The sequence below is a fragment of the Dipodomys merriami genome, unplaced genomic scaffold, assembly GCF_024711535.1.
Source record: "Dipodomys merriami isolate MVZ:Mamm:240054 unplaced genomic scaffold, mDipMer1.0.p SCAF_3, whole genome shotgun sequence".
NCBI classification, from domain to species: domain Eukaryota; kingdom Metazoa; phylum Chordata; class Mammalia; order Rodentia; family Heteromyidae; genus Dipodomys; species Dipodomys merriami.
In genome coordinates, this window is record NW_027204492.1 from 37,884,068 (window position 1) to 37,904,863 (window position 20,796).

A 20,796-nucleotide genomic window follows, 5' to 3' on the forward strand; every position below is an offset into this window, starting at 1 on the left:
AGAAACTAACAGCCCCAAGATAATTCCTTCTACTATGTCTCTTTTGAGGAATTTTGTGGCATTTGTAAGCTTCCACTGTGCTGTGCTTACTGAATTTTCTTTTATTGTAATGCCAGGTTATCCTGGAGACACTGGTGTACCAGGTATCCCAGGTCTTAGAGGAGATGAAGGCATCCAGGGCCAGCGTGGCCCTTCTGGAAACCCTGGCCTTCCAGCCTTAACAGGTGATGCAAACTAACTCACCCTCTCCACAGAATAGTCCACTCTGGTTCCTAGCATCTCATGCTAAACCTCTGGATCTAGTCATACACCTAGATAAATGCAAAGAAAAAATCAACTATAGTTGTTAGATTCTCCCAGTGACAGCCCAAAGCTAATGTAGGCAGGGCTAGGGCCTAGGTGAACACCTTTTCTTTGACTTAAATGATTACAATACCCAGAGTCTCTCACTGAGGTTTATAGCAACCAGAAGCCTGGACTGAGCATCTAGAGCCCTGTCACTCATTTGTAGATGTGCCATCCTAACTGATATTTGCCAATAAGATCTGACAAAATGCCAGAGGAAATTTCGTACCCAGGCTCCTCTAGGCACTCAAGCCCCAAGTGGCCCCCAGATGCTATGGATTATACCCTTAACACAATGGATCGTCAGCAAGGTCATTCTATAGTGGCAAGCAAAGAAAGAGACTGCCAGAGTCTGGGATCAGAACTATTCCAAATAGGAAAGCTCAGGCATGTAAGCTAAAATTCCCAGCTTCTAAATTCCTCCGAGTAGAACCTCTATAAGGATGCTGATGTTTACAAAGTAGTCTCTGGGACGAAGTACAGCTACACCTAGCACAAAACCAAATGAAATGGAGAAGAGGCTAGAGACTCAATGTTTCCTCATCAGTTCACCACCAAGAAACTCTGTCTCTGCTCTCTCACTTCAACCTCAGTTTCGCAAGAGGTTAGAATTAATCCATAAGGGCCATTCTAACTCTGATGTAAGAGATGGAAAAATGGTTTCCCAGATGCTATTTTTGAGTTATTTATTACATATGTTACGGATTGGAACACACTTGAAGAGCCATTTGACATGATGAACATTTTTATATGGTTTGTATCTTTCCAGGTATACCAGGTGCCCCAGGGCCTCAGGGATTTCCAGGCCTCAAGGGAGACCAAGGAAACCCAGGACATACAACAATTGGAACAGCAGGCCTTCCCGGCAAAATTGGTTTACCTGGCTTACCAGGAGCAGTGGGTCTACCTGGTAAGTTATTTGTTTCTTTCTTTGGCCTTGAGACCCAGGTATTGCCCAGACTGAAGAATAAGCCATAATGGAGCATTTCACCATTAAAACAGCTAAACCAGAACACATCACTACATAGGGACAGCAATGAAGACTACATCCTTGCCAAGTTTACCTCTACTGATATGAATTCTAGGACTGGGTGTTCCATCAAGCAGAAAGCAACCTAGAACCACTGTGAAAATCAAACAATTTCTGTACCTGTTTGCCTTCTTTCACCCCACTCTGCCCCAAAAGTCTGGCTTTTTACCTCTTAGAGAGGCATTGGCTCTTTTGAGCTTCCATTGGCTTACAGGGCTCTAGTAGACTGGGCTGAGATCCCAAGAAAGAAAAAGCCATAGCTGGCTGCAACCTTGTTTTTAAAAATTCAGTGGTAGAGCACTTGCTTGGCATGTGTAATGCCCTGGGTTCCATCCGCAGAAATAGATAGGTAGGTTGGTAGATAGATATAGAAGATAGACAGACAGACAGACAGACAGACAGACAGACAGGGTGGGCATGCTCTCCTTAGATCCCTGAGGTTGGACTTCTAGAATCCTAAGAGAAGACTAAGGAAAGTTTGATGAGAACTATTAAAAGGCATGTTTCTTTGTGCATGTGTCATTTTACTCTAAATCCACTGACCACTACTCCATGCACCTATTTCTTCTTTTGCCCTAAGGAGGCTTTCTGGGGTTAAAAAAAAATGGGAATCTTGAATTATTGAAAGTCCTTTGATCATGTGTAGTGTTCTAGTACAGTGCTTGGTTTACAGCAAACATTTTGTGTTACTATAGTAAATAGAGCAACCAAGAGGCCTGCTGGTTCCTTGCCACAGACTTGGGCCAAATCTTGGGTATTTTTGTAGCTACTCAGTGTGTTAATCTTCAAGGGCTCATGCGGTGCTGGGTCAGATGAGCCCTCAGGCTCTATCATCTGACATGATTTTTGTATTTCTAATTCCTACAGGCCCAGCATTTAAGACTGAAATTCTACATGACACAAAGCCAGGGTTTCCTGGTCATCCAGGAGAACAAGGTCAAAAAGGAGAACCAGGCCTCAAAGGAATAAAAGGCAAGTTTGACCCCTTGAGTTTCACTGTCCCTTTAACTCCTAAGAGAAGGTTTTATGATAGGAACTGAACAAACCTTAGAAATATAATTCAAAGCAATCTAGGATCCTGAGTTATGATTATTGGATTGTAAGGGGTGCTACCATTAGGGCTTTAAGACAAACTGGAATTGAGGTCACACAGGACAAAGTGGCTTGAAACCTATTCTTTCTATTATCTCCACCTCTAGAAAATTGTTGCCAGCAGCCAAGGGTGCTAACCAGCACTACTTTTCCTAGTTTGCAAGATCAAGGCTGGATACCACTTATCATCTCCTTCAGCCTAAAGGACTCTGAACAGATCAAGACCTGAAACAATGAAAAAGCCAACTAGCTTTAGGAAAACAAGTTGAATCCTCACTGATGCCAAGGAGCTGATCAATGAGCCTAGCCTTCAGCTGCAATGCTTCTCTCTGTCTTCTTACTGTGTTGAGCCCTTTTTCACATTCCTACTCCTGAAGGATGAGGCTCAAATCAGTCAAGTTATTGCGCTTGTAGTCCAGGACAGTGTAGAGGAAAGGTGAAACTACTGACCAAAGAGAGGTTTAGAGGTGGTCTGGCAGCTTCAGGAACCTGAGATCATGACTCTTCTGTCTAGCTTCATTACCCTTTTCTTTTCTCATTACCCTGTCATATCACTGCTTAAGTATGGGAGCCGTGATCTGTTTCAGTCTTAGGCCTTGACCTAGTTCAGCTATTTTACAAATCTTGATTTCTACTATTCAGACCTACAAAAGACACTTTGAGGGGAAAGGACATTTAATTGCAAGTGTGGATTTTTGACGTTAATTTTGGCCCTTCTCTGGCTCACTACAGAGCTGGTATATTTCTCAATACCTTTCTCTTTTCTAACATAGGGACAATTATGCTACCCAGATCTGAATTTCCCTAGAGTCAAAAGGTTTTTGTCTAAATCTGGAATTATGACAATGATTGTCAGTCCTCATTGTACATGATAATCTCCTAGATAAGGTCATCAAATATAGATTCTGGCCTACTAAGAGTCTGATGAGTACTGGCATAGGGCCCAGAAAGCTGCCTTATAAGCAAATGTCACAGGTACTTTACTTAGGGGATCCAGTGTCAAACTTGAGAAATACAGGTTGAGTATCCCTTATCCAAAATGCTTAGCACAAGTCTTTCATTTTTTGGATTTTTGGATTTTCTGTTATTTGCATAGGCCTTACCAGTTAAGCATTAATAATTTAAAAATCCAAACTGTTTCAAATTCCAGAGCACTTATGCTCAGTCTTTACTGTTTTAAAAACAGATTATTCCCTCATTCTAGTATTATCAGTTATCTAAAAGTAAATAGAGGTTCTAGATCAAAGAGTGCCTGCTTGGCAAGCATAAGGTCCTAAGTTCAAAGCCTGCTATCACCAAAAGCAAAAAGAGATCTTTCAGGATCTTAGGGAAACGTAGACATATCCAGATTGTACATATTAGAAATGGTATGGGTGGTTGCAACAGCTCTGGACTAGTGACTCCTTGACACCTATTCGAAACTGCTTAACTGAAATCCTGATCATTGGCCTATTTAGCATTTGTTGCATGTGAGCATATCAAGAAAACAGACATTTTGGTGGAAAGAATCTTTATGTAGCTTGGATTCCAGATTCTCAGGGGTTTTGACTCTTGCTGCACATTGGACTAACTGAGGACTGGGCTTCATCCCAGATTAGCACAGATATACTCAGATATATAGTTCATTCAAGTCACTGCATACTATTTGATACCTTCCAAGGAAAGTTTTTCAAGTCACAAAAATAACAACTTTTTCTTGAAATCTGTGTTCACTTTTCTTGATGATGTTGTCTGCTTTTCCCTCAGGAGACTCTGGTTTCTGTTCTTGTGATGGTGGTATCCACAATGCTGGACCACCTGGAGAACCAGGCATACCTGGCCCACAAGGTCTCATTGGCCTTCCAGGCCTTAAAGGAACCAGAGGAGATCCAGGCTCTGGGGGTACACGTGGCCCAGCAGGGGCTCCAGTAAGTCTTGCCTAATTTTGGCCCTGAAAGAGTAATAGAAACTCAAATACTACTCACTCCTCACCAGTCATTTCCTTTCACATAAAAGAAAGAAAGAGATAAAGTTTTAGATTTCTTTGGTCTGTAACAAGCCTGACCAGATGGTCTCTAAAGTCCCTTTCTGCTTTAATCAGCCTTCTACAAAACTGTTTACATTTGCCTATCACCATGCTGAGCCTTGAACATAAAATAGGAATTGAGATAAGGCTTTGATCCTCAAAGACTTCAAAGTTTGAAAAGAATATAGAAACTATCCAATCAGTATCCTAGATGATAGAATCAAGACCCCAGCACAACACCAAATTAGATCTAAGCACAAAATATATCTAAGGGCATGATATAGGTCATACCTCTACTAGGTGTCAGAATTCTGTAATGTCTGCAACTTCTCACTTTGTCTCTTTGCCAGGGTTTATTTGGGCCTCCGGGTCATGCTGGCCCCAAAGGAAAGAAGGGTGAACCAACAGCCCATAGAAGATCTGGGTTGCCAGGTGAGAAAGGTGATTCTGGCCACCGGGGGATCCCTGGGATAACAGGAGTACCTGGAATGGATGGAGTGCCTGGCTTACGAGGTCTACCAGGCCTTCAGGTAAGTTGATCAATCAGTGCTGGGTGATTGTATCTATCAACCCTCATCCCTAATTTGGAGAAGGTATGAAGCCCAATCATGAGACAGGGCAGAAAAAGAAGAGTCCAGAGCATTTTGTCCTTCCTTTTGCCTCAGTGTCTTTGACTCCATTCTTTTATACTCTGTAAAGTGGGAATCTTTTTCTCAAAATAGACAGTATCTCACTTGATAGATGCTAATAACCTTGTCACTGACCATATCAATTTAAAATGTTTCACTTTCTCAATAGCTTTCATTTTTAAGTGATCCAACTGCTTTCTGCAACCTCAAGAGTTTGTGTGTTCGACCTATTTCCTGGCCTTTCTCCAACCACATCTAGAATTTTTATACTCTCAGATCATCCAGAGTTAACAAGACTCATTCTCAATAACATAACTCTGAGAAGGTAGAGAAGAAAATTGATTGCCACACTAGAGTAACAGAGAATCTTCAATAAACCCAAAACCCTAGAGACTACCTATTCTATGGCCAGAGGGCTCTTCACGTAAGTCTCTAAGATGGACTTCCTTATTTTTTGTTGTTTAGGGAGATGATAGACATGGATTCCCAGGTGAAAAAGGGCTCCCAGGACTTCCTGGTGAAAAGGGCCAACAGGGTCCACCTGGACCCCCAGGAACTGGACTTCCAGGACTTCCTGGACCTCGTGGGTTTCCTGGAGATAAAGGAGTGGATGGAATACCAGGGAAACAAGGCCTCCATGGACCTCAAGGTGAGTCACACAATCAGATGGTTTTAGACTTGAAAAATTAACTGCTTGCAGAGAGGCCGTGACTCCGGTGACTGAAATGTGTGAAAAAAATTGTTGGCTATGCATACTGCTTTCAATCCTCTTAAAGGTTTTGAGTGTATGTATGTGTCTGTGCATGTGCACATACCTGCCAGTCCTGGGGCTTGAACTTAGGACCTGGGCTCTGTCCCTGAGCTTTTGTGCTCAAGCTAGTCCTTTACCACTTGAGCCATAGCTCCACTTCTTGCTTTTTTTGTGGCTAATTGGCAATAAGAGTCTCAGAAACTTTACTGCCCAGGCTGGCTTTGAACTGTGATTTAAGGGTTTTAAGTAGAAAAATGATCATACTTAGCTGTGGTAAGCTTAGAACATGGAACAATATAGATTTCAGCCCTGTTTAGTGGAGGACTTACTAACAGAAATCTAGAAATACCATAGAGCTGCCTAGGTACAGTATGAGCTCATAACCCTTGGGTATGTTCAAGGACAGGATGAATGACAATTTGTTACAAATGTTATCATAATAATTACTGTAATACTACTACAGTAATAAACTGTTTTCTAAATTACACCGTAATATCATCAGCAGAACCTTTCCCAATTGATAGAATCCTGTATTAGACAGAATCGCTTGCACCTAGCTTAATCCTTATGGAAGACCTTGACTCCTTACTCTTTATATATTTTCTTTCCTTACTTGCATTTCAGGAATTAAAATAGGTGACTGTCCTATTTATATTATGAGGGCTCTCTAATAATTGCTCTTCTTTCATACAGCCACAACAGTTTTTCATCCTAACTTTTGTTCTGTGTTCCCAATTTCTGTGTTTCTATCAGTGGTACTATACTTCTTATGTTCATCTAAAGTTTGAAAGTTTGAGATTATCCCTTATGCTTCCTTTGAGAAGCCTTCTATGTTCTTCTTCATTCTACTAAACTCTTATTTCCTACCCTGTTTATCAAATACCTATATGCTTTTGGTTGGTTGATTGGATGGATATATACATACATACATACATGCATACATACACACATGTAGATGGAGTGAATGACAGCTTCCTGAGTAATTTGCATCTCATACCTTCAGATTTTACCCATTCGAATCTATTGACATTCTATTTTATGGACAATTCTATGGACATTCAATTTTATGGACATTGCTATCATTTTAATATTTATAGTGTATCAATACCATCATGTTATTATCCTAGCCCAAAGCTATAGCTGATACCTGTTACATAGAGGACAATATCCAAATTCCTCAGCGTGGATTTCCCAAAATTCTCTAAACATGGACACAAACTGACCCTTTGACTTTATCTGACATTCTTCTTAATATAATCTAAGATGCTAGTCTTCTTCACCGTATCCAAACACAAGTATGTTCATTTCCAGCTCTAAGCTTACATTGATGTTGCCTTTTTCTAGAATGCCCTTCCTCTTTTCTCTGGGTAGTCATGTCACATCTGTCTTCTAAGATTCAGTATTAACTTTATCTGTTCCATTAAGTTTTCCTTTGACTACTACAGTATGTGATTCCTACTTGAATTTACATATCCTTCCATTAATGTTTCACATTCCCAAATTATTTTGTGAGTTTTCAGAGTCACAAATTATATTTTGGGTTATTTCCAAATTATATTCTGAGTAACATTTATAACTATATATATATAATTCCAAATTATATTGGGAGTAATATTTCTTACCTTTTCAACTCACCCAGCATAGTTCAATGTTCCACAAGAGACTACTTCTATAAGAAAAGGCCTTCCCAATAACCCAGGGACTATTTTCTTGAACCTATTGCTCCTCCTGTTACCTTGTTACCTTGAAGAATTTCAAAACAGAAGACTATTGGGTTCTATAAATTTTATTCATTTTAAATCTCCTTTTGTGATTTATTGTAATAAGCACATAATGTAAGCTAAAATTTGATCACTTAAAATGATTAAAACCAAAAATTAATTTCACAAAATTCTATGAAGTCTGTGAGGGATTTTTTGCAGTGTTAGAGATTGAACTTGGGCATTATGCATGATGCTAGGCAAGTACTCTACAAATGAGGTACAACCTCAGCCTGGATTATCAGTGTCAGTCTGTCTGTGGGAATCTTGGTATCAAATAAAGCTTTATTTTCACTCAGTTTCAAGTAATATTACTCATGGTCATTCCATTGCTCATCTACTATTTGATGAATTTGTACCCTAAGTCAACCCATTTTGTAACCATCTAGGTAGTAAAATGAGTCATAACATGGCACCTATAAGCTTACACACCTTTAAATCTCCCAGATGTTATCAATATCACATATCAACTGTTTGAGAACTGGCTGAATGAACAGAAAGACACCTGTGCTTCATTTGTATTCTAGACCTCACTAGTTCCCAAACATAGAAATTTCTCAGAACATACTATTACAGTAAGCTCTAACCTGGAAGATGCCTTGTCCAGAAATACCCTAATTGTGGGGCTGGGAAGGCGGCTCAGTGGTAAAGGGCTTGCCTTGCATGCATGAGGCCCTGGGTTCAATTCCTCAGCACCACATAAGTAGAAAAAGGCAGAAGTGGAGCTGTGGCTCAAGTGGTAGAGTGCTAGCCTTGAGCTGAAGAGCTGAGTGATAGTGCCCAGGCCCAGAGTTCAAGCCCAGGACTGGCAAAAAAAAAAAAAAAAAAGAAAGAAAGAAAAGAAAAGAAAAAAAAAGAAATACCCTTATTGTAGTGCATAGACTTTTAAAACAATAGCTTCATTTACAACATGAACTTTCCTTTTTTACCTTTAGTAACCACATATAATTCCTCAAATCTAGCTTTCTCCCTATATAATGCTAGAAACAAATGGCCTGTAAGATACAGACATTTTCAGTGGAGTCATTCTCATTGCTACAAAAAAAAAACTTTAAGATGCTATTTCTAAATATGCCTAATCCTTCCAGCATTAGCCCAGGCTGGGATAGCTGTATTGCCAGGAAAAGAATGTAGTCATTAGGAGGCTTTCAACCTAGTAGTGTGAATTTATTACAAACCCCATGCAAGCCAACAACTGGCTGTTTCCAAAGAGGCTCTGACTCCAGATGCTCCTATGTAATCCATCATCCTGGTTATTACTGCAGTGACTACTGTGTGCTTAATCTTTTGTAGGTGCCAGCACTTCACTCAAGTGCTGGTTGGTGGGCATATCTGGATGGTAGACAAGAACTTCTCTGAGGCTCAATGAATGTCTCTCTTTGGTTTAATTTTCTTCTTTACTTGATTGATATAGGTGATTGTCACTGCAGGGAAAAAGTTGGCAAAGGAGAATTAGACAGGAAGGGAGCTAGCTAAGTCTACAAATTCTCAGATACCCATGTTGGCAAAGTGTTCCTTCCTTTTGCTCACTTTTGTCTCCAGCATTCACAATGACCTGAGCACCACACGAGAGCCCTTGTTTTCAGAAGAGTGATGAAAAGGCTAACAGTGCCAACTGACATTGTTTCAAGGGCTCTCCAGCCAATACCTCCAGGGGCAGTACAGAAGGAAATGCAAGTTGATAGTTTGGCTAATCTCTATCTTAAGTACCAACATTTTACAACCTTTAATTTTTTATCTTTAAGTTCTTGTACAAAGTAGTCTCTAGTCAACATAACAGGTTATGAGCACAATACATTTTGATCAATGTCATCCCATATCTTCCAACCTCATCTATCCCCTCATTTCTTCTAGTTCCATTTTCACTTATGTACATTGAATCTTATGGCTTCGTTCTCCCATCTTTAACTGGGGCTATAACTTACCTTGGAAAGTACCTACAAGGATCCACATATGTCTGATTTCTAGTTTCAGAATATTTTGATGTTAGAATTTTGATTACCAGAGGCTCTTTTTATTCTAAAGGTAAATTCTGGCATGAAGGGTGAGAATTCTGAATAATTCTGACTGCAAGCCATTTTGTACTTACAAAGCAGAGCATGGACAGAGCTGGTTTCTGCTTGATTGAGAATGATCTGAATTCAACAATGTCAAGCAGAAGACGGGGATATTAAGAAGCAAAACCCACGTCAGCATGCAGTGACATCCTTGCCTTTTCACCATTTTTAAATCTCTGTATGCAGTATACAGGTGTGGTGTCATATGCAGGACTTGTCTGAGGCAAAATTAGACAAGAAAGTACATCTTTGGGCTGGGAAGGTAGCTCAGTGGTAGGGCACTTGCCTTGCATGCCTGAGGCCCTGGGTTCGATTCCCCAGCACCACATAAGCAAAAAGAAAGAAAACCGGAAGTGGTGCTGTGGCTCAAGTGGTAGAGCCCTAGCCTTGAGCTGAAGAGCTGAGGTACAATGTCCAGGCCCAGAGTTCAGGCCCCACAACCAGACCCCCCAAAAAAGAAAGTACATCTTTGAAGCTGGGCGCTGGTGGCTCATGCCTATAATCCTTGCTACTCAGAAGGCTGAGATCTGAGGATCAAGCTTCAAAGCCAGCAGGGGCAGGAAAGTCCGTGAGACTCTTATCTCCAATAAACCACTAGAAAACCGGAAGTGGCGCTGTGGCTCGAGTGCTCTCCTTGAGCTGAAGAGCACAGGGCCAGCACCCAGGCCCAGAGTTCAAACCCCACAACCGACCAAAAAAAAGAAGTACATCTTTGAATTCTTCTCCCCATCATACCTGGATACTTATTTCTTCCTGTCCTGAGAACAGTTCTTTTTTTGCGGGGGGGGGGGGGGGGGGGGGTTCCGGTGGTGGGGGCCTGAACTCTGGGCCTGGGCGCTGTCCCTCAGCAATTCAGCTGAAGGCTAGCACTCTACCACTTGAGCCACAGCACCACTTCTGGCTTTTTTCTTTTTGCTTATGTGGTGCTGAGGAATCGAACCCAGGGCCTCAAGCATGCAAGGCAAGCTCTCTACCACTGACCCACCTTCCCAGCCCCAGTTCTTTTTTTTTAAATAGGTGAAAAGAATCTATTAACCTGATCTGATAAATCAGAAATGAGTGGCTTCACATTTCCTATGTACATTCTACCTGGATATATTGGTATTTACTTAGTTTGTTTCTTTTTTCTGTTGTTGTTCTTTTTTTGGTAGGACTTGAACTCAGGGCCTGGGCACTGTCCCTGAGCCTTTTTGCTCAAGGCTAGCACTCTACCACTTTGAACCACAGCACCACTTCTGGTTTTCTGGTGGTTAATTGGAGATAAGAGTTTCAAGAGCTTTCCTGCCTGGGTTGGCTTCAAACTGTAATCCTCAGATCTCAGCCTCCTGAGTAGCTAGGATTATAGGCGTGAGCCACCAGCAATCAGCCTCTTTCTTTCTTTCTTTCTTTCTTCCTTTCTTTCTTCCTTCCTTCCTGCCTTCCTTCCTTCCTTCCTTTCTTCCTTTCTTTCTTTCTTTCTTTCTTTCTTTCTTTCTTTCTTTCTTTCTTTCTTTCCTTCCTTCCTTCCTTCTTTCCTTCCTTCCTTCCTTCTTTCCTTCCTTCCTTCCTTCTTTTCTTTCTTTCCTTCCTTTCTTTGTTTTCCCAGTTCTGGGTCTAGAACTCTGGGTCTAGATGCTGTCCCTAAGCTCTTTTTCCTCAAGGCTAGCAGTCTACCACTTATGGCTTTTTCTGTGATTAATTGAAAATGAGAGTCTCATGGACTTTCTTGCCCAGGCTGACTTTGAACTGTAATTCTCAGATCTTAGTCTCCTGAGTAGCTAGGGTTACAGCTGCTGGGTCCTAGTTTAATGTGTTGGAACCAATGAGCTATAAAGACAGTTGAGGCCAGGAAACTTTGTGTGGTGTGTCCTTCTCATGGCCCATTATAAGTTTGTTCTTCAGTTTCATTCAAAGGACTCACATTCCAGCAGAACATAGGATTCGATCACTCCCATTCCTCACTTAAGTATCTCATTGTGGAGTATTGCCTATATTTTCATAGATGGGAAATAATTCTCAGACATAGCTGTGCCATCACAGTCTCTGATAATATGGAGAGAGTGTGACCATATATGAAGGAGGACCTATGTCTATATACTTCTCCTTACCTTACAGTGAAAAGATTACAGTAAAATCCTGAAGAAGGCAAAATATTGCTCTAAGGTTACAAAGTAGTATACTAACCTGATAGAAGTAGAAACCAGGGATGGCTTTGCTGGAGCTCTTCTGAATATTCCTCCTTAAGAGAACCATAACTTCTTTAATGATCAAGTATCAGGGTGCCACACGCTGTGTTAAGTGCTTCTTGTACTGTTTCATATAATCCTCACAAACACTATATGAGGTAAGCAGTTCCCATTTTATATTTGAGGCTAAATACCTCACCCACACAGGCAAGAATTAGTAAAATGAGGGTACCAGTTCATGGCTGGCTGTTTAAGCCCGGTATAGCCAACATATTATTCAATTCTTAACCTTGATTTATGACTGAAATAAGTGGGTTAAAAATGCCAAATCTTCATATTGGAAAATATATGTGGAATCAGAGAAGTATTGGCAGCCAGCTGAGTAAGCAGTCTGAATCATAGGCTATATACATCGTTTTTCATAAATGCTATTTGTGATTTATTTTAAATACAGGCAAATGTCCTAGCAGTTTATTGGAAGTGTTGGATCAGTAGTTGAAAGCAGACCTTGGGGGATTGTTTTAATGAATAGGCGGGACTAATTTTGATTAGCATAGCAATTGTTTTTAAGGGGTACTTGAAGAAGCCCACAATTCGTTCACAAGTATTTTATTGAATCTCCCCTCTGTGATCATGTAGACTCGTTATTTTCATTATGAATGAACAAGGAAGTATTTCCTACAAGAAGGGTTAGGCATGCCAATTTCAACATCCTCAATATCAAAACTGACTAGCCCTTCTTCTGAGTAGCAGAGTTGATTATTTAAATTAGAGGTGGAGGGAAGTATCACTATTTGTCATGACTAAGAGAATGACCATCAATGCTTACAGGCATATTATAGGCATATTGTTACATTTGACCAAGGAAAATCGATAGGTTTCAGTAGATTCCAAATAAAGTGTATTAAAAGAACCCGATAAGCAGGGCACTGGCAGCTCATGCTTATAATTGTAGCTACTCAGGAGGCTGAGATCTGAGGATCACAGTTCAAAGCCAGCCCAGGTAGGACACACTAATCTTCAATTAAACACCAAAGAAGCTGGAAGTGGAGCTGTGGCTCAAACCCGAGGACCAACACACACACACACACACACACACACACACACACACACACACACACACACACACACACACACACACACACACACACAAAGAACCCCATGACCTGAAGATTCTTTGCTCATTCCAAAAAAAGGATAGGTGTGAACTAGAGGGGTCTTGGCTCCAACTCCTCCAATCTAATGAACCCTTAGTGCTAACCCCAAGAGCCCATATGAGGGTTTAGAAGCTCTTTGGAAAAGCAGAATGAGTAAGCAATTGCCACGTGCTGCTGTTCCAGCACAGGCCCCTCCAGGAAACCTTGTCAGGTAATCCCTTCTGTATAGGTGATTGCCCACTTGACACTAACTGTTTCATAAGTGACTTCATTAGCACTTGGACACTAAGGACCTTCTCACCTAGAAGCAATTTCACTGATAGTAACTCTCAAGAGCTCTGATATGAAGATTTTTGTGGGGGGTACCTAGCTGCTTTTAATGGTTGCTCATTAAATACGGTTGACCTATTTAAAAATAGAAGTAAACGAGCATGCAAGTGAGACTCTTGCCTGACTCAGTGAGTTCAACAGATACATGCATGTTACTTTACAGGAATCACCTTGCCCTGTATTATTCCCGGGTCATATGGTCCATCAGGCGTCCCAGGAGCTCCCGGATTCCCAGGTATGGAATGAGGCCAGAGAAAACTAGTAAGTACACTTTTAAAGGGCATGAGACCAAGGATGCAGAGTCTAGTGCAACAGCATTAGAGGGTCCATATTCTTAAAGACTCCTTGGGGACCAATGAAACAGAATAGCTGCTGGAGACTGGAGTGTGGGGAAATGGACTCCTTAAAAAGTGGAATTCTTCACTGAATACCAAAAATCAAGTCTAGTCATTCTGTGTTTCCTTTCCCCTCACTAGTTGTTTTGGGTTTTTAGGTCCTAAAGGGGTCCAAGGCCTCCCCGGGACACCAGGCAAGCCTGGATCTCCAGGAAATAAAGGAGAACCTGGAAGTCCAGGGTTAATTCAACTCCCAGAACTGCCAGGTAAGAAAGGAACTTCAACTTACATGCTCCTCTTTTGTGTTAATGTGCTTAGATTTTGGTTGCCCTTTACCAATGACAAAACACCAGGTTTAGTTCTTAGTGTCATTGAGAGGATTTGATTTCACACCCAGGAAAGACAGTCTAGATTCATACACTGACAGCATAGCTGAGCCATAAAGGCCATTTGAGATAACTTGGGCAACTCCCTTACTTACACATAAGCAAACAGAGGACCACATAAAAAAAAAGTAACTTGCCCAATATCACAAAGCCACTAGTGACAGAGTCAGGACTCCCCACTTGTCTATTTACCCAGTATGATGGCAGTTTTCTAGATCAGATTCTTAGAGGTCAAAAAAGACTAGATCAATTAAAAGAAAATTGTCTATCTCTAGCCCCTAACACCCTGTTTCCCCAACCTGAACTTCATGGAGCTACACTGTTTTCGAGATTCTCAAACTGTGTTCCCCGGCCAGCATCTGCATAAGCAACTTGTTAGTAATACAAGTTCTCAGCCTGTTCAAAGGCCAGCTGAGAAGAAATTCTAGCATGGGCCCAGAAATCTGTGTGTTACCCCTGGTGATTGAGAACCATCACTGTTCTAGGGCTCGGGGTTCATCTTGTGGCATTTGCTCCAGGTGATTGGTGCTTCAGTTCCCTCCAGTACCTTTTTGCCACTCAAGAAGACAGAGTCATGACATCAGGGTTAGAAAAGTCCAGAAGAGTTTGAGCTCTAGCCAGGAGGCCTCTGTGTAACCTGAATTTTCCTTAAAACCCTAGGATCAGTTTGCTAAGCTCTGTCCACCTCCCAGAACTAGAACCTTCTCCAGGTTATGTGGTACATTCCCTGCCCTGCACTAGTCTTCCCAGAAACTGAGAGCCTTGATCGTTATTAACATCTTAACATATGTGTGTGTGTGTGTGTGTGTGTGTGTGTGTGTGTGTATGTGTGTGTGTGTGTATTAGGGGAGAATGCTGTAGACATCTCCATCTATACAAACTGCTTCCCTCTTTACATTTAGGATTTCCTGGATCTCGTGGAGAAAAGGGCTTGCCTGGCTTTCCTGGGCTTCCTGGAAAAGATGGCTTGCCTGGAAACTCTGGCAGTCCAGGCTTACCGGGTTCCAAGGGAGTCCCAGGTGACATCTTTGGTGCTGAAAATGGTGCTCCAGGGGAGCCAGGAATACAAGGATTGCCAGGAGACAAAGGATTTCCTGGAGACTCCGGCCTTCCAGGACCCAATGGTGACACTTTTTGTATCCCACTTACATATCATATCAATCTACAGAAAGGCTTACTAACATATTCTTGCATGAATATTTTCAAGAATCTGAAATAATAGATTAATTAAAGTGTATGGTTGGTTTGCCAAAAGGAAACCACCACGTGGTTCAGGCAGCAAAGAGTTTATTAGGGAGAGAGCAAACTGCCAGCATGCCCAGCAGTAAGGTCCACAAAAAAAGGACAAACCCCTGGCAGGGTTGGAGTTAAGTAGGAAGGGGATGGGAAGAGTTGTGATGGGGAGGTCTAAGAGGTAGACTCAAAGAAAGGGGAAGTAACTGCCTCCAGGTGTACCAGTCACCTAGGTAATGCAGGTGCTGGGTGGAGACTTCCTGCGTGGGAAATCAAAGGGAGGGGCCACCACAGAGAGAAGCAGACTTCCAGGGCATACCTATCACAAGGGGTTAAAATGAAGTGTCATTCTGTGCTATCTGTACTTTGAAGGAAATTTTCCTTAAATGACCCGAGTCCATTTCCCTATCTTAGTAATTCCAAAAGCAACGATAACCAATAAACTTCTTGCAAAGCCTCTGGTTTGTAAAAGGGGATGCATTTGATCAAAGTACATTATAAGCATGCATAGAAATATTGCAGTGAAACTTTTTTATACAGTTAAGTATTCTGATATAAAAAAAAGACAGGGGAGGGGGAGGTTCTGGCTGAGAAGACAGAAGAGCTGAGAAGATAATGTCACCTGGATGAATCCTGGACCTGGCTCTTCTATTGGAGGGTGGTTTAGTGACCCAGTCTTGATAATGAGCCAGTCTGTACTGATCTGCACACTTCTCTTTTTAAGGTTTTCATGGGAGACCTGGCTTACTAGGCCCCAAAGGTGAGCGGGGCAGCCCTGGAGCATCAGGACAAATAGGACAGCCAGGCCCCCCAGGGGCTAATGACCTATATGGCATCAAGGGAAAATCCGGGCACCCAGGTTCACCAGGCCTTCCAGGCACTTCAGGTAGGTCCATTGGAAGAGGAACCTCTGCTTAACAGACTTTAGGGAGGCCTTGGACCCAGGCTTCTTGAGGAACAAGTGCAAAGGTGGTGAAGTGATCAGCATCTGAAATGAGGCTTGACTTTCCTAACTTCAAGTCACCCTGGCAATGTCACCTAGAACACATTGCTATAATTTGGCTTTGGAAATCACTTAGGGGCAAATCACTTTTTGCCCCTACTCCACAATCTCATGTCCCACTTTTGTTTTTCTGCCTACTGCCTGCCTTTCCTAGTTAGAAAAGGCACTCTGAACATCAACCTCTGTGGTTACTATGGCCAAGAAGTAGCTTTCACTCAGCACTAGGGCCTGAGAGACTCTGATACCAGAAGAGAATTTGTGACTTGCCTTTTATTTACACGACCCTCAACACCTCTTACTCCTGGCCAAATGACTGAAGTTGAGTTATTCTCAGAGCCATTAATATCCTTTTAATCGTCATTATCCTTCAGTGTTTCTGGGGTCTTCACATAGGCTGCCTAGGTGAAAAAGCACACCACACAAGCACAGAAAAGTTTCTGATTATATACTATAACGTGGCCTGACCTACAAGGGCAGGGATTCCCTAAGCTCTTGCTGTGGAGTTGGATCCCATTGAATTTTCTTCTCTTGTTGTGGAATCCCCATCAATGCCTCCCATCGAAATCCTGGGGCTAGCAACTACTTAATGCTTTTCAGTCCATAGAAAGCTAAGTCAGCCATTCATTGAGGTCCTTTGGGAGCCCAAATACCTCTGTCGTCATTGATTTTAATCCTTTGGTTTTTTAATTTCCTTGCTTTGTACCTGAACATTCCATTTTGGCAGCAGCTCAAGAGGTTAATCCCATTGACCAATTTAAAGCCTTGGTGAAAGACGCTCAGAATACCTAAGAGATAGAATGGGCCTTGAGGGTTTAGACAGTACTTGGTACTAGGGGGTCTTTCAGCCCTAATGTCAAAGAACTGGCTGACTTAACTGATTGCTTGAAGGATTAAAAGGGCAGCGGGTAGCCAAGGCTCCCTGCAAGGCAGAAACAACAGCAGTGCTTTAACTTCTACTGCAGGGATTGGCTAGGAAAACAGCCATTGTGGTATAATTCAGATTGGAAAGTAGAGCAAAACTTGAGCCCATTTGCCACCCTGGTCTCCCAGAGCTCCATTCAGATGCTGAAGCAGGGAACTACATTCATAAAGGGAGAAGTTATAATCACAATAGGGTCATTCTCCCTGTCAGTAACTGTGCCAGCACTGGAAGTAATCGCTGTTTGCGTTAGTACTCTGGGTAGTAGGTGCTAATGCTCCAGCCCAGTAGGAACTCCTCTTGTTAGCAGCTTACACGTGTCATTGTTAAAGAGCCATTTACAAAACTCAACAAACTAACCATGAGCTATGGGAAGGCATCAGCCCCAATGTGGCCATAGCATCACTTAATGGGGTCCATGCTCTCTCCTGTGCTGACTCAGGACATCCTGGAAAGAAAGGTCTGAAAGGCGAGGCGGGTCAACCTGGATCAACTACAAAAGAAGGCGTACCTGGGATAAAAGGCCTTCCTGGATCTCCAGGGCTAATTGGTGTCTTGGGGAATCCAGGCTTGCCGGGGGTCACAGGTTTGCCAGGCCTCCCAGGTCAAAAGGGTAAGTGAAATGATCAAAACCATGAAATGAACATTGACTACCAAAAAGAAGCATCCCAGCTGCCCAGGTGGCCCTCCTTATTCACCTCAGTCTAAGATTGGGGATCAGAGTGAGAGGTAAGGAAGGCTTCCTGTGGCAAGGTAGGTGAGTAAAGCTAACACTGAAGGAAGACTCTCCACTTAAGCTGAGTCGCCCACTCTGCTTGCTAGGTAGGATACTAGGCTGAAAGAGCCCCATGGAGATAATTCATTTGCATGACACTTAGATTGTTACTTCTCACTTCCCTATGATTTTTCCAGTAGTATCAGTGGTTGGGCAGGTTCCATCTCTATTCTAAACAAGAAAGTGGCTGGTCCAGGGGCATACAACTGTTTCGCAACACAGATAGGATAGGCTGGTCATTTCTTCTATGCTAGACATGTACGTGCTTGGAACTCAGTGAATCAGAACAGAAGAACCTACTTCTTTTTCTTTGTGTTGCTTAGTGTCCCTATTCAGGGAGTCATCAAATGTGCAATGACTAAGAACTTGGTAGTGATAGAGACTTTGGGTTAGAAAAATCCAAGTTTCAATATTTTCTTGGCAACTTCTTAGCTCTGTAACTTTGAGCAAGTTATTAAACTTTTCTGAATCTTTGTTTCCCTGTATGTAAAACAGAGAAAATAATAGAAGTTCTTGTTTCTCAACAGGTGAAAAGGGATCCCCTGGACCAGCAGGTTTCCCAGGAATACAAGGTCTTCCTGGCATCCCTGGAGCAAGTGGAGTAAAGGGAACTCCTGGGTCCCCTGGAAAGATGGGAACATCTGGATGGGCTGGTAGCCCTGGTGAGAAAGGTGAGAAGTGAATTGTAAAACAATCACTTTGCTCCTTAATGTATATTTCACTTGTTGGCTTTACCATTCCATAGCTTGTACCAACTGTATAGTAAAGAAGATTTGGGTCTTCTGAAATTAAGTCCTTTTAGATTAAAATACTAATCACTTCAGGTTTAACACTGGAATATTAGAGGTTCCATTACTCAGCTCTCTATTACTGCAACACAAACTTGAGAAATTACTTATAAAGAGGAAAGGTTTATTTTAATTTTTTGCCAGACCTGGAGCTTGAAGTCGGGGCCTGAGCACTGCCCCTGGCTGTAAGATTTTAGGAGAGAAAAGGACCACACATGAAGGAATAAAAATATTGACAAGAAAGTTTATTGGGGTACGCTCCCAGGCAAACTCCCTGGTCGAGATCAGAGAGGTCACACTGAGTTTAGTTGCAGCAGAGCTTTTATAGGCGGGGTAAAAGCCGAACTTGTAGTCAGTGAGGACTTGTGGCACATAGCTTGTTTTGCCAGTTTGAACAGTCTTGGGCCAGGGCACTGGAAGAATGGTTGGCTCAGATGTTTTTAATGGGGACATGGTCTTTCTCGGCAGCAGCCTGTTTTACCTCAGTGGCCTGGTATTTTTCCTTGCTGCCTACTTCCTCCAGCGACATGACACTGAGCTTCTTTTGATCAAGGTTAGCACTCTACCACTTGACCACAGTACCACATCTGGCTTTTTCTGTTTATGTGGTACTGAGGAATCAAACCCAGAGCATCATGCATGTTAGGCAAGCACTCTACCACTAAGCCACCTTCCCAGCCAAAAAAGAGTTCTTTTATCTCATGGTTTTGGAGGTTTCAGGCCATGCTCACTTGGCCCTGTTACCTTTAGGTCTATGCAAAGCAATGCATCATAGCAGAAACTGTGTTGGAGAAAGCTGTTCAGCTTATAGCAGCTGGGAAGCAGAAGAGAGAGAGGAAGAGATCAGAGTCCCATATAATCCCCTTCAAACTCATGTCCCTACTAAGCAAACATTCTCTCACTAGGCTCTACCTCTCAAAGTCTCCATCACCTCACCACAGCACCATGGTCTGGGAACCAGGCCATTAGCACATGGTTCTTATCCAAATCATAGTATTTTCCCCTGGCCCCCAAATGCTCATATCCATCTAACAGTAAAAGTGTGTTTAGTCCATCTCCAAGAATCCCCAAAGCCATAACTATTCCAGTCTTACTCAGAAGTACAACCCCAAACTCTCCTCCAAGACTCAAGGCAAACTTTTAACTGTGAGCCCTTGTAAAAACCAAATGGACAAGTTACATGCCACCAAGGTACAATGTCATGGTTCAAAAAGGAAGACAAGGGGCATAGAAAAGAAGAATTGTACCACAGTAGGACTGAAACCCAGCAGGGCAATATTAAATTCTAGTGTTTCATGCCTGGTCTTTCAGGCACATTATAATAGAACATAGACTCAAGGACTTAGGCATTTCATCCCTATAACCTTACAGGCTATAGCCCACATGACTACTCTCTTGGTCTGGTTCTGCTCACTGCCTGAAGCTTCCCTTGGCTGGCTTTCTACATTTCCTTGACATCTAAGGTCAACACCACAACTTCAGCTTCACTCTCACAGTACCCTGAGCTTCCCAAGCTTTCAGCTGAAATCTGAATAGAAGCCCCTATGAGCCCATAACCCTCGCATTCTGTATACCTGTAAAATCAGCACCAAAATCTACTGTGTCATGAGCTGTACCCAGGCCGTTTGAGCTATATCTACAGCACCTTCTTGAATATATTAATGAATTAACACAGGGAAATAAATTCTGGGAACCTAGGAAGCCCTGTGCAAAATATACTAAGACTCTGTGTAAAAGTTTTTAAAAACAGTTTACATTTTTACACCTTTGAGTCTGTGATTGGTATTGGGTAGGATCTTTCTAATTCATGAGATATCCTCAAGGCATGTTTCCTTTAGTCCAAAGCAAACTACTTCTTGGCTCCTTTTTAATGGTACTAACTCTAGGAACTGCATCTTACTTGGCAACACCTTTCAATGTGCTACATTTTTGGTCAAACTGAAAGTTTTTCAAAATGTTCTACTCTGCTTCTTTTTGCTCCTGATTCTTATTGTTGGCTGAAAGAGCCAGTAATATCCATGATATTGACTGAATGC

At 42.1% G+C, this 20,796-nt stretch overlaps 1 protein-coding gene across 2 annotated transcripts in view; it reads left to right on the forward strand.

Moving 5' to 3' along the window:
* Col4a6 (collagen type IV alpha 6 chain) overlaps positions 1–20,796 on the forward strand; it is a 302,319-nt gene that overhangs the window by 259,394 nt on the left and 22,129 nt on the right. For both annotated transcript variants that reach the window (XM_070039936.1, XM_070039937.1), the window contains 12 exons: positions 117–224; positions 1,115–1,255; positions 2,243–2,347; positions 4,214–4,374; positions 4,823–5,002; positions 5,567–5,750; positions 13,485–13,556; positions 13,815–13,922; positions 14,945–15,166; positions 16,000–16,161; positions 17,640–17,810; positions 18,500–18,643. In XM_070039936.1, the coding sequence (XP_069896037.1) occupies positions 117–224; positions 1,115–1,255; positions 2,243–2,347; positions 4,214–4,374; positions 4,823–5,002; positions 5,567–5,750; positions 13,485–13,556; positions 13,815–13,922; positions 14,945–15,166; positions 16,000–16,161; positions 17,640–17,810; positions 18,500–18,643 (1,758 nt within the window). The remainder of the gene's footprint in view (positions 1–116; positions 225–1,114; positions 1,256–2,242; positions 2,348–4,213; positions 4,375–4,822; positions 5,003–5,566; positions 5,751–13,484; positions 13,557–13,814; positions 13,923–14,944; positions 15,167–15,999; positions 16,162–17,639; positions 17,811–18,499; positions 18,644–20,796) is intronic.